Genomic DNA, 12183 nt, shown 5'->3' on the forward strand with positions numbered 1-12183 from the left:
ACTGCAGGGGCAGTACGTCTTCAGTGTAGAGCCAAGTTTTACGATTAAATGACATAACACATTCAAGGTCCTTGGTTCCACATAGTGGGCATTCAACGAATATTAGTTCTCGCTAAACAGTCACTTAAGTATTTGTAGGCCCTGGCTCTCCCGTTCCTTCCCCCACCTCTTTACTGGGGCTAGGGAGGGTGTCTGGTGGCTGCAGGAGCTTCACACTGGGTAGGGGGAGAGCGCCAAGCGAGGCTTTCCCCTAACGTCACGGGAGCAGCTGGGAAGAGACCGAAGAACGAGGGTCATTCTCCCCTGTATACGGGGCACGTCCTTCCTCTAAGAGACATTTATTCCTCCCACTAACAAACATCAATGGAACGCCTCACAAGCGCTAGACCCCAGCGACACAAACAAGAGCGAGACACACTCCCGATTGCAAGCAGGGCGCGCGGCCGCGTGGCGGGTCAAAGCGCACATCGGTAGGAGGTTCCACAAAGCTCTGAATTTTCCAAGTTCTCTCCATACTTTTAGCCAAGCTAAAATGTCGGAAGTCGAGTGGAGCAGGTACGGAGATTCCTCCAGGACTCTGCCTGCGTGGCTCCACCCTCCCAGGCCGCATTTCCGGGTACAGCAGTGCCCACCTAGGTGGGCATAAAAATGTGCGCCCCTGCGGCCGGCAGGGAGGGGCATCATGGGCGGGGTCAGGCGAGAGGGCGCAGCTGACTCCGCCCCTGGGCGCAACTGACTCCGCCCCTGGGGCTCCCATGGCCCCCCGCGCCCCGCGGCCAGATGCTGACGTGTCCTTTCCTTCCCACTACACCTCCCGACATTACCTACGCCGGCTGCCCCGGAAGTCCCGCCCCATACTTAGCCCATCCTCGCAAATCAACTCTTTCAGCGCTTCCTGGAACTCGCCACCGTTTTGGGGACCAAGGGGCGGGGCTCCGCGACCAGGGTGCCTATTGGCCTGAGGTCCGGCGGGCTTTGGGCGCTAATTGGCCGGTGGGCGGTGGCGCTCTGGCACGCTTGCGCGGCGAGTAGAACGTGTGGCGGCTGCGGAGATCGCGTCTCTTTCGTTCCGAGTCCTGCTGCTGCTCCTGTGAGCGCCCGGCGAGTCCGTCCCGTCCACCCTCCGCAGCTGGTAGCCTGCCCCTCGCCTCGACTCCCTTTCACCAACACCGACACCCACATTGACACCTCCAGTCCGGCCAGCCGCTCCACTCGTTGCCTTTGCATCTCCACACATGGCGTCCTCCGCGCAGAGCGGCGGCTCCTCCGGGGGACCCGCGGTCCCCACCGTGCAGCGGGGCATCGTCAAGATGGTGAGAACGGGCCCCGGACACCGACCCCTCTGCCTGCCTTCGGGCGGGAGTCAGGCATTGACTCCACCTCCCGCCAGCCTGCTCCGTGTCCCAGATCCCCTTTCCTCTGCCCCCTTCCTCACTTTTCATCGATTCTCCGAATCCTCTCACTAGACGGAAGCAGACACGGAGTCCCCTTGTTCCTTGCCTCCCGGACACCTTGACATCAGGGGTCACAGTGATTTCCGAGGTTGCCGCATTCGGATCTCCTGGCTGTTTACCAGGACAGATCGATTACTGATTGATTGACAGAGACAATTCGTTGATATCTGTCCTTCCATCCCCCGTCTTTCTGTTCATTTTGACATATGCTGAGTAGTTAGCAGTTTTTCGAGATCCTGACATCGGCTCTTCTCTACGAGTACTTGGCCATCATGAAACTTTTCTGTTCCCACAAACGCTGTTACTTGACTCCCAAGTTTTCTCACTCTGTGGCCCTCTTTTCCTCTCTTTCCCTCCACCTTTTGTGTAGACCTGAAAGCTCATGATCTTTGTGTGCCTTTGACTTTTAAAAGGTTAGGCCGGCAAGAATCTTAGTAATCATTATTGTTCTCCCGTCCCTTAAAGATAAGGAGATAGGCTTGAAGAAGGCAAGTGACTTGCTTAAGGTCACATGGTGGTTTGGGTTGGAGCCAGAACAAGAGCCTAAGTGTTTAGATTCCTAGTCTAGTGCTCATAGCACTATAGATTCTGCCTGATTTTATATACCGTCAACTTTTTGAAAATTCTTAAATTTTGAATTTGAACCTGCAAAGTTTATTTTTACAGTTTACTCCTAGCTCCATGATAATTTGATAATATCAATTCAGTTTATCACCAGCTCCCAGTTGTCCTCCCCAAAACCCTCCCAACTTTTGGAACCTGACATTTCTTGGTTTTACCAAATTTTCTGGTTTATGATGACTGTAAACTTTTAGATGTCGTTTCACACTGCAGTTCTGACATTTCCATCTGCAACAGCAAATATCCTGTGTGATGCTTTCTCTCAAAGCTCCACAAGTTTAGCTGTTGTAGAAAGTTTAGAAAAATTCTATTTCAGGCCCGGTGTGGTGGCTCATGCTGGTAATCCCAGCACTTAGGAGGCCGAGATAGGAGGATCGCTTGAGGCCAGAAGTTGGAGACCAGCCTGGGCAACATAGCAAGACCCAGTTTTTAAAAAAATTCATTTAATTACCCCATGATCTTTCACAAGATTAAAATGTTCTGCAGCTTATGTGTGTGTAAAGCCGATTTTAAGATCCCCTCTCCCAATTTCCATGTGCTCATTTCTTAAGGTAATAGTCTGCTACCAGCCACGATTCTTGGGATTTTCAATACTGCCTTTTCCTTTTGTTTATGTATAATGGAGGGTCATAACTGATCAGAAACTGAATGAGAAGAGAATTTCCAAGATCCGCATGTATATTTCCTCTGAAATACTGACCTGACTCATGAAAGGATTATCCTAAAGTGGCTCTTCTTTCATTAGCTTTTCATTTGCACTGATCTTCCCTTCACCATAGGAACAAAACATCTCTTGGCTGTCCCATGTTGGGTTTGGCAGTAAGAAAGAGTAGATCTTTCTGAGATTTCTCCTTGCTGAGGTTTAAATTGTTCTTAAAGGTCTCATTTGTGGAATGGGAATAGAATGAGGCTGAACATAGTTTTGTTTCTGCCAGTGCTGGAGGCTTTTAGGGCATCTGGGTTCTGTACAGTGACTGCCCACAGATTACCCCCAGGGATACTGAATATCACCAGTTACGTGTTTATTGTCATGTCTTGTGCTGAGTATTCTGCTCATACTGTCTCACTTATAATACCTAACAAGTAAATAACGATTGTCAGGTACATTTTACAGATGTGTAATTTGAGGTTTAGAAAGAATAGTTTACCCAAGGATAGGTACCTTATATTGGTAATAAGAGGCAGAGCTGAGACTTGAACCTGAGTCTGTCTGCCATGGCACATGCTCTTCAATATCATGCATGATGTCTCTGACTTCATGACTCCAGGGTATTACTTTATAACATGGAGGGTGGGGCCAGTGATGCATAGCCGCAAATTGCAGGAAAGTGAAGCTGTCTATAATTGAGAAAAGATGAGATGTTATTCTTTGTTTTGTCCCGGAGCCGCTGTTATGGTAAGTGACTTCATTTGGTGCTTATGGTCTTCGCATAGGAGTACGGTGTGGAAGATGGTTGAGTCTGGGAAGTGGCATATACAATTCAGTGATTTGAGCCATCCGTACTGAGTATAGATTGCACTGCCTTCTCTGACCACACTACAGGGGATGGGTGAGTTACAGGCAGGGATTAGGGGAGGGAAGCTGAGTGAACTGCAGAGTGACAGGCAGATTTGTGCCAGGCTTAGAAGCCTTGTCTGGAATGAAAAATTGACCACTGGCAAATTGCTCTGTGTGAAGCTCTTCTGCTAAGCAAAGTTGTATTTTCCTGGAGAGTAATAGTTTCCATTGCTACTAGGAACTGCTTTGCAAGAACTCTACAAAGGAAGATGGAGCTCTGTGACAGATGAAAGTGAAAAAGAAATAGTTTGATGAATAGGAAAACAGGAGACACTACTTTTCTGCCTTTTGGGAGAGAGGTAGAAATTGGAACACTGACCTACGCTTTTCATTGTGAACTCTTTGGATTTATCTGGACTCAGGCTGAGCTGAAGGTCTGAAATTGTCTAGGGTTGAAGTTTGCTGCTGTAAAGAGGAATAGTCCTTCCTCTTTTTTGGCAGAAGAAAGTGTTGTAGGGCCGTGAGAGGTACAAGTTTCTTCTGGTCTCTTGCTTTGCTATGCTATTAAGTCCTACATTATTTTGTTTAAGGTTGAAGAACTTGGGAATCCAGTTGTAAAACACTTTGACTAATTTTTAAAAAACGAGGGTGATGTTAACACCTGTGTCTGCTCTTGAGAGTGGGGGTAAAGGAACAGAGTTGGTTCTGGAATATTTAAGGAGGAAGTAGACAGTAAGTTGATACAGATATTTTGGAGTTGTTCTGTTACAGAAAAAATCAGTAAGGATGATGGAAAAACTGAAGATGGATTTGTATTTTCTGAGTTGGGATGAGACTCCGAAATATGTGGGTGGCCAAAATATAACCTGGATAAATATGTGTCTTCTATCAAATCAGATCTTATTTTCTCAAAACCCTGAAGGATTTAAAATCTGGGTTTCTTTGAATAATTTGCTTGATATTCTTTAACTGCAACAGAATATTGTCAGCAGATGTTAAGTAGATGAGGTTGGGAGAAGTGTTGGGGTACTTAGTATAATCGAGTCACCCCTGCTTAGCTTAGAGATGGCTATTTTCTCTGGTTTTACTGACCTGGTTTACTCTCTGTTCTTTTCTCTTTGGATATGTTCACATTTCTTGTCAAGCGTTTGCAACAGCAGAATGAATCTTGAATTCTTGAATCTTATATGCTTATCGAAAGCAGTCATGGAGGCAGCATATCTTATCCTGCTTATGGTGTGGAAGGCTAAAGGGAGGACGGACAGTGCCAAATCCCAGTTCCCATTTCCACTTACCCTCCCCCACCCACTTAATTGCCTCAGAAGGGGAAAGGAATGCCTCTGCCAGTCTTTTGTTTTATACTAAGAACCATGATTCTCACTGGGTGACCAAGGCAAATTGACACAAGGGAGGAAAGGGCCATAATTTTCTCCTTCAGTGGGACTTGTGCTGTCAGGTTTTTTTTTGTTTGTTTGTTTTGTTTTGTTTTGTTTTTTTTGTTTGTTTTTTTTTTTTTTTTTTGAGACAGAGTCTCGCTCTGTCGCCCAGGCTGGAGTGCAGTGGCCGGATCTCAGCTCACTGCAAGCTCTGCCTCCCAGGTTTACGCCATGCTCCTGCCTCAGCCTCCTGAGTAGCTGGGACTACAGGCGCCCGCCACCTCGCCCGGCTAGTTTTTTGTATTTTTTAGTAGAGACGGGGTTTCACCGTGTTAGCCAGGATGGTCTCGATCTCCTGACCTCGTGATCCACCCGTCTCGGCCTCCCAAAGTGCTGGGATTACAGGCTTGAGCCACCACGCCCGGCTGTGCTGTCAGGTTTTTGTAAAGCAAGATGTAGACTTCTTGCTGGGTAACTTAGTGGAGATTCCTTCAGTGTACAGCCTCTAGGAAATGCTACCTATAATTTAGTTCATTATAGCTAAATGTTTCTTAGGTTTCTTTCTTTTTCTTTTCTTTTTTTCTTTTTCTTAAGACAGAGTCTCGCTCTGTCGCCCAGGCTGGAGTGCAGTGGCACTGTCTTGGCTCACTGCAACCTCCACCTCTTGAGTTCAAGCCGTTCTCCTGCCTCAGCCTCCTGAGTAGCTGGGATTACAGGTGTGCGTCAGCATGCCTAGCTAATTTTTGAATTTTTAGTAGAGACATGGTTTTACCATGTTGGCTGGTCTTGAACTCCTGGCCTCAAGCTGTCTGCCCGCCTTGGCCTCCCAAAGTACTGGGATTACAGATGTGAGCCACTGTGCCTGGCCCCTTGGGTTTCTGAACTATGAAATGTGTGTCTTTGAAAAGTTCAGGCCGGTCGTGGTGGCTCAAGCCTATAATCCCAGCACTTTGGGAGGCCGAGACGGGCGGATCACGAGGTCAGGAGATCGAGACCATCCTGGCTAATACAGTGAAACCCCGTCTCTACTAAAAAATACAAAAAAACTAGCGGGGCGAGGTGGCGGGTGCCTGTAGTCCCAGCTACTCGGGAGGCTGAGGCAGGAGAATGGTGTAAACCCGGGAGGCGGAGCTTGCAGTGAGCTGAGATCTGGCCACTGCACTCCAGCCTGGGCGACAGAGCGAGACTCCGTCTCAAAAAAAAAAAAAGAAAAGTTCAGTGGGGGTAGAGTAGTTTGTTGACCTGCTCTTTCCTACGTGTACTTAGCTCATGCAGGAATGTTGCGGGAAGTCAGGGACCCCGAACAGAGGGACCGGCTATGTTGAAATATTGGGGGTGGGTTCCCCCAATTCAGGAAAAAACAAACAAACAAAACCCACCTTTCCTAAGCTACTTGAAATATCCTTCTACTATTCCAAAGGGTAAGGTAGCTGAATAACAATATTTTAGAAGGGCCATTTATAAAGAAGTAGATAGGCCAGTATGGAAGGCTTTTCCCTGTGGTCTTAAAATGCCCATTTCCCATCAGGTAAGCCTGGTAGCTTTTAATCAAGATTGTAAGTAAAGGAACACTAAATTTTTACTGTGTCTTAAAGGTTTTCTGTCATTTTTCTGTCAAAAGGAAGCACCGATCTGGCTCTAGTTATGTTAGCAGTATGGTAACTAATGAAACAGAATCAGAAGCAATTATACTTCCTTTCTTTCCTGAACAAATATTTATTGATCATCTGCTATCTGTCAAGCTCTCTCTGGGCATTGGAGAAACAGAATTTAAAAAGTAGATCAAATTTCTGTCCTTATGGCTTATGGAGGAGTCAGACAATAAAGAAGTTAACAAGAAATAAGCATGATCATACAAGATAGTGAAACCAGGTAGGGAACTGGGACAGAGTGGTTGGTAGTAAGGGAGAGGGTGGGTCCTTTAGATACTGTGTTTAGGAAAGAATTCTCAGAAGATGGCATTTGTGCTGAGATCTGATGGACATCAAATACTAACCATAAAGGAAGTGCGTTCCTGGCCAAAGGAACAGCAAGCGCAAAGCCCCTGGGGTTTCCACCATTGATGATTTCTTCTTCTTCTTCTTTTTTTTTTTTTTTCAGTCAGAATTTCACTTAGTTGCCAGGCTGGAATGCAGTGGCACAATCATGGCTCATTGCAGCCTTGAACTCCTGGGCTCAAGGGATCCTCCTGCCTCAGCCTCCTGAGTAGCTAGGACTACAGGTGCGTGCTACCATACCTGGCTAATCAGTGACATGAAGTACACTGAATAAATGTTAAGAATGGGAGGCTGGGCACAGTGGCTCATGCCTGTAATCCCAGCACTTTGGGAGGCCGAAGCAGGCAGACCACCTGAGTTCAGGAGTTTGAGACTAGCCCGACCAACATGATGAAACCCCGTCTCTACTAAAAATACACAAAAAATTAGCCAGGCATGGTGGCGTGTACCTGTAGTCCCAGGTACTCAGGAGGCTGAGGCAGGAGAATCACTTGTACCTGGGAGGTGGAGGTTGCAGTGAACTGAGATCGGGCCATTGCACTCCAGCCTGGGTGACAGAGTGAGACTCTGTCTAAAAAAAAAAAAAAAAAAGAATGGGAGACTGATAAGAAAAAATACTTAGTCATAGGCTTGTTTCTAATAGGATTAACACTAAGATCTTCTGACTATCAGCTAGTCCTGTGTATTCCCAAAGTCACTATTTTTCTTCTAATTGAGGGAAAAACATGGATGAAAAAAAATGCCAAGAGTAGGCTTAATAAGAGCTAAATAGCATCTAGAACTTGTTGTTGTTTATGTTTCTGTTAGCATTTTGTTACTAGGTGGAATTTACTGCGGCTGTAGCCTCTGGCAGTACTTTTTTGCCTAGTTAGTGAAAAACAAAGTAGCATGCATCAGGGATCAAAACTATCAGGTAAGAACTGGCTCACATACCCTGTGGCTCATTAACATGGGTGGGAACTTCTGAGGCCAGTGACTCGTTCTGGCAATAGTGGGCAAATGATTTGGTGAAGTCTATGCCCCAGTTTACTTCGAGGATGAAATTTGGGGAGCAAGTGAAAATTGTGGTTTCCGTTTGTAGGTTTAGCAGAGAAAATTGGCCAGGTTTTTGAACTGAGGTAACAAGGTTATCTAAGGCCTGTTGTCAACTCACTTCTGAGCATAGGCTAGCTACCCATCTGACAGATATGGTTCTAACAGGGGCATGGTAGATATCCTTGGGAGTCTGGTCTTTGGATTTATTTCATTTCTCCAAGAAGAGCATAGGTACATACTGTAGGAAATTTTGTGGTGTATCAGGGAAAAGAAATGCAATAAAGGGATTCAAGTGTTACTGGGCTTATCTGGCTTTTCCTCTTATTCTTGCTGGGAGATGGGTACACACTTGGTTTCTGTTGCTACTTCCTCTCTTGGGAGACTGACATAGGCTTTTTGCTTTTACAGCAGAAATTTATGTGGAATCACAGGTTGTGAACATTTGATATAGATGGAATGTTACGGGATTTCACTTATTTTCATTAGACTCAATATGATAAATTAATAATCTTTTTATTCACTCTAATGTTTAAGAAAAAATGAACAGTGGTTTCAGTTGGTGTTTTTTAAAAGTTAGGAAGTTAAGCAACTTATGGGAAAAATAAAACTAATTAAAATGTTGATGTCATTTTCAGATGCCGTTTTTGAAATGTGTAATCTATGATATAAACTGGCTTGGCACATTTTCTTCACTTATATGCTTATCATGTGTGATTTAAGGTACCATCTCCTCCCTATTCCTCAACAAATTTTGAGGCTCCTTGAGTTCTCAGTTCTGTTTATTTGGCCAGTAGTCTGCTTGGGATGGTCTTGTAGCACCAACTTCATGTGTAACAAGAGGAATAAAGGAGATTTAAGGAATCTGTGCTTAAAGTTAGTAATCTAATTTATTAACTTTGTCCCTGGGAAGCAGCGTGGCAGAGAGAAGAGACCATTGGGCCAGAAGTCAGGGGACACAAGTTCTGGCCTGGGTGCTGCCATTTGGGTAATGTTGGGTAAGATATTCTACCTCAAACTGTCCTAACATTAGGTTACTGGATGCATTGTATCTAAGCATCTTCCAGTCCCATAAGGCTGTGATTTTATAAGAAACCCTGTGTTACATTTCATTTAGGCATGCTAAAACAAAGCTGAGAAATCTCATACCTTAACGGCTTGACTTTGAATTGCTGCTTATCTTGCATAAAGCAGGTTTTCTGTTCCTATTCTTTTTTTTAAAAAATCTTCATTTTGAGAAAGTGGGTTAGTGGAAATATGGTTTTCTGGTGTGGAAGACCAGTGAGTTAGAATGAGACTAAATAATTGAATGGTGGAGTGAATAGAAGGTAGATAGAAGTAAGGGGAGTCCTTGGTTTCCTTTCAGTAGTGTATGAGGATAAACTAGTGGGAGTGTTGCTTGAGACCCAGAGGAACATGGTTCTGGTGGGTTTTATTCACCTAGTCCTATCTCTGCTTCAGAACACCCTGACATTTTCCTGGTGCAGCAGATCTTGAATTGAGAAAGGAAGGGGAGAGGAGGGAACTTAGGGAGCCCCTGGCTCATAGGGAGAGTCTATCTTTTCCTGCTCTTCATTGGGAGTGTGCAGGCTAATAGGGTCCTGAGCTCTGTTCTTGCTTGGAGCCAGAACATCTGATATTCAAAATGCTCCAATGAGCATTTCCTTTGAATATTATGTTAGTGTTCAAAACATTTCAGATTTTGGATTTTTGGATTAGGGATGCTCAACCTGTATAGGAATCATTTAAATCAATTCTTGGCAGTTGCTCACATGGTTTCTTTACTTTTGAGTTTTTTTTAATGGTAAACCTTAAATCCTTTTTGGGAGTAGATTCAGAGTGAGAGAAAGGAGCCCAGTGATTTCCTAAACAGGTCATCACATCAGGACAACCTAGAAGACTTTTCCCAGGCATTGAATTAGAAGCTCTGGGACTGGCCTGGAAAGGTCATTTTCAAAAAAAGCCACTCCTAGGCTATTCTGAAAGAATCAGTTTGGGATTGATCTCGGGCTGGCATGTGAGATCCACTGATCTTGTCTTCTGTACTGTTTGTAGTTGAAGGAGCAGGACATGAATGATAAATGAAATGTATGTATGTGGGGGTGGGTGCACCAGAATTTTATGAGAGGAGGATAGTGGTTTCTCTCTCTTCGCATTTGTCTTGATGGTTCCCAGGACACTTTGTTTTTAATTTGTGGCTCAATATTGGGCTGGGGTCCTCAGGGTCCACTTATAGTGACTCAGATCCTATTCCTAGGTCACAGCTGACAGCTGAGAAGTTGTTTTATATGCCTGATGTAGGCCATATGCTCATTTTAACACTTATCTGCCACTTTTCCTTCTGTTTGCATAGATTCCCAGGATCTTCCTATAATTTGGCACCAATAACTTGGCACATTATTTCAGTGGAAGTCTTTAGTGTCATTTACAAAACTAAGATTTTACATTCCTCACTTTCTGTTCTTGCAATCCTGAGGAGCCTCATCCTTAGGCCTTTTGGATCTCTCCTGTTTCTTATTCATAGGCCCCATTCTTAACAGCACTAAAACCGCAAATGATCTACTCAGTGGTCTTAGTCTTTATATTTCACTAGCTTGTCTAATATGGAAGTAAAAATAATTCTCAGGTCTTATGAAGTCCTTATGATTAGGGGTCACATTTACAGTTCCCTTGATGGCCTTTTTTCGTTTTGGTCAATAGTTTTCCAGTTTATTCTGGAATTTCTTCAAAACGTTCAGGTGGGTGTGTGTCATCCAGTATTAGTAATTGAATAATTGGTATTTCTATACTCAACTTGCTGTTAAAATTTCAAGCAGTAGAGAGGTATGAAGTCAAAAACAAAAATCCCTGGCTGGGCATGGTGGCCCACGCATGTAATCTCAGCACTTTGGGAACCCGAGGTGGTTAGATCACTTGAGGCTAGGAGTTCGATACCAGCTTGGCCAACATGGCAAGACCCCATCTCTACTAAAAATACAAAAAGTAGCCGGGCATGGTGGTGCGTGCCTGTAATCCCAGTTACTCGGGAGGCTGAGGGATAAGAATCTCTTGAACTCGGGAGGTGGAGGTTTCAGTGAGCCAAGATCACGCCACTGCACTACAGCCTGGGCAGCAGAGGGAGACACAGTCTCAAAAAAAAAAAAAAAAAAAGTCTCTCTGTCTGCCCTCCTTGCCCCTCAGTTTTCTACCATTCATTCTCATACTCCCAGCAAATGTCAACAGTATATTTGCTTCCAGAATGTTTCATGCAGATACACACCCTCTCCTGCTTTTTAGAAGAAACTGAAATAGGGTCAATCTCTGTGTGTTTGGCAGTTTTCTTATTTTAGTAAGTTGTCATGACTATCTTTCTGTCATAGATCTACCTCATTCTTTTTTAATGGTTGAGCGGTATTCCACAGTTTGGATGTATATTATCTATTTTTCTGTTGATGTATGTTGTTTTTAGCTTTTCATAATTCTAAGCACTATTGCACTGACAGAACTGTATATCTCTGTGCTCTGATGCTAGCATTTGTATAAGATAGATTCTAAAAGTGCAGCCACTGGTACTTTTTTTGTAACCTTTTTTGTTTTTAGTGGTGGTTGGGGTGCTTTACTTGTACCTTACCTGTTTATTTCTTACAGGTGTCATGTTAGATAAAATTTAGGGTAAAATACTGCTTAATAGTTCATTACTCAGTAGTTTTTTTATGCTTGGTAGTTTTATTTCCCCGATAAGACTATTCCTGAAAGTCACTTTGCCTTTTCTATGGAGCACAGGGCCCACCCAGCACCTGGGCCTTGGTAAATAATTACAGTTGTCCCTTGGTATTTGGTTCCAAGACTTCCCCAAGCCCCCAATACCAAAATCTGGAGATGCTCAAGTCCCTTGTATAAAATGGGATAGTATTTGCACATAACACGTGCACAACCTATTTTATTTTATTTTATTTTATTTTATGTTATGTTATGTTATGTTATGTTATGTTATGTTATGTTATGTTATTTTTTGAGACAGAATCTCTCTGTCACCCAGGCTAGAGTACAGTGGCACAATCATGGCTTACTGCAGCCTCAACCTTCTGGGCTCAAGTGATCCTCCCACCACAGCACCCTCAGTAGCTGGGACTACAGGTACATGCCACCACACCTGGCTAATACATTTTTTGTGGAGATGGGGTCTCCCTATCTTGCCCAGGCTGTTGTTGAACTCCTGGGCTGAA

The 12183-nt window shown here is 44.3% G+C and overlaps 1 protein-coding gene across 1 annotated transcript in view; it reads left to right on the forward strand.

Annotated features, from left to right (window-relative positions):
* Window positions 1-854: 854 nt before the first annotated feature.
* Window positions 855-12183, forward strand: part of LOC108530765 (staphylococcal nuclease domain-containing protein 1-like) — a 284868-nt gene continuing 273539 nt past the window's right edge. The window contains exon 1 of the mRNA XM_017873813.1: window positions 855-1313. Within this exon, the coding sequence (XP_017729302.1) occupies window positions 1236-1313 (78 nt within the window). The 5' untranslated portion in view covers window positions 855-1235. The remainder of the gene's footprint in view (window positions 1314-12183) is intronic.

Source organism: Rhinopithecus bieti, unplaced genomic scaffold, assembly GCF_001698545.2.
Source record: "Rhinopithecus bieti isolate Rb0 unplaced genomic scaffold, ASM169854v2 scaffold_7683, whole genome shotgun sequence".
NCBI lineage: Eukaryota > Metazoa > Chordata > Mammalia > Primates > Cercopithecidae > Rhinopithecus > Rhinopithecus bieti.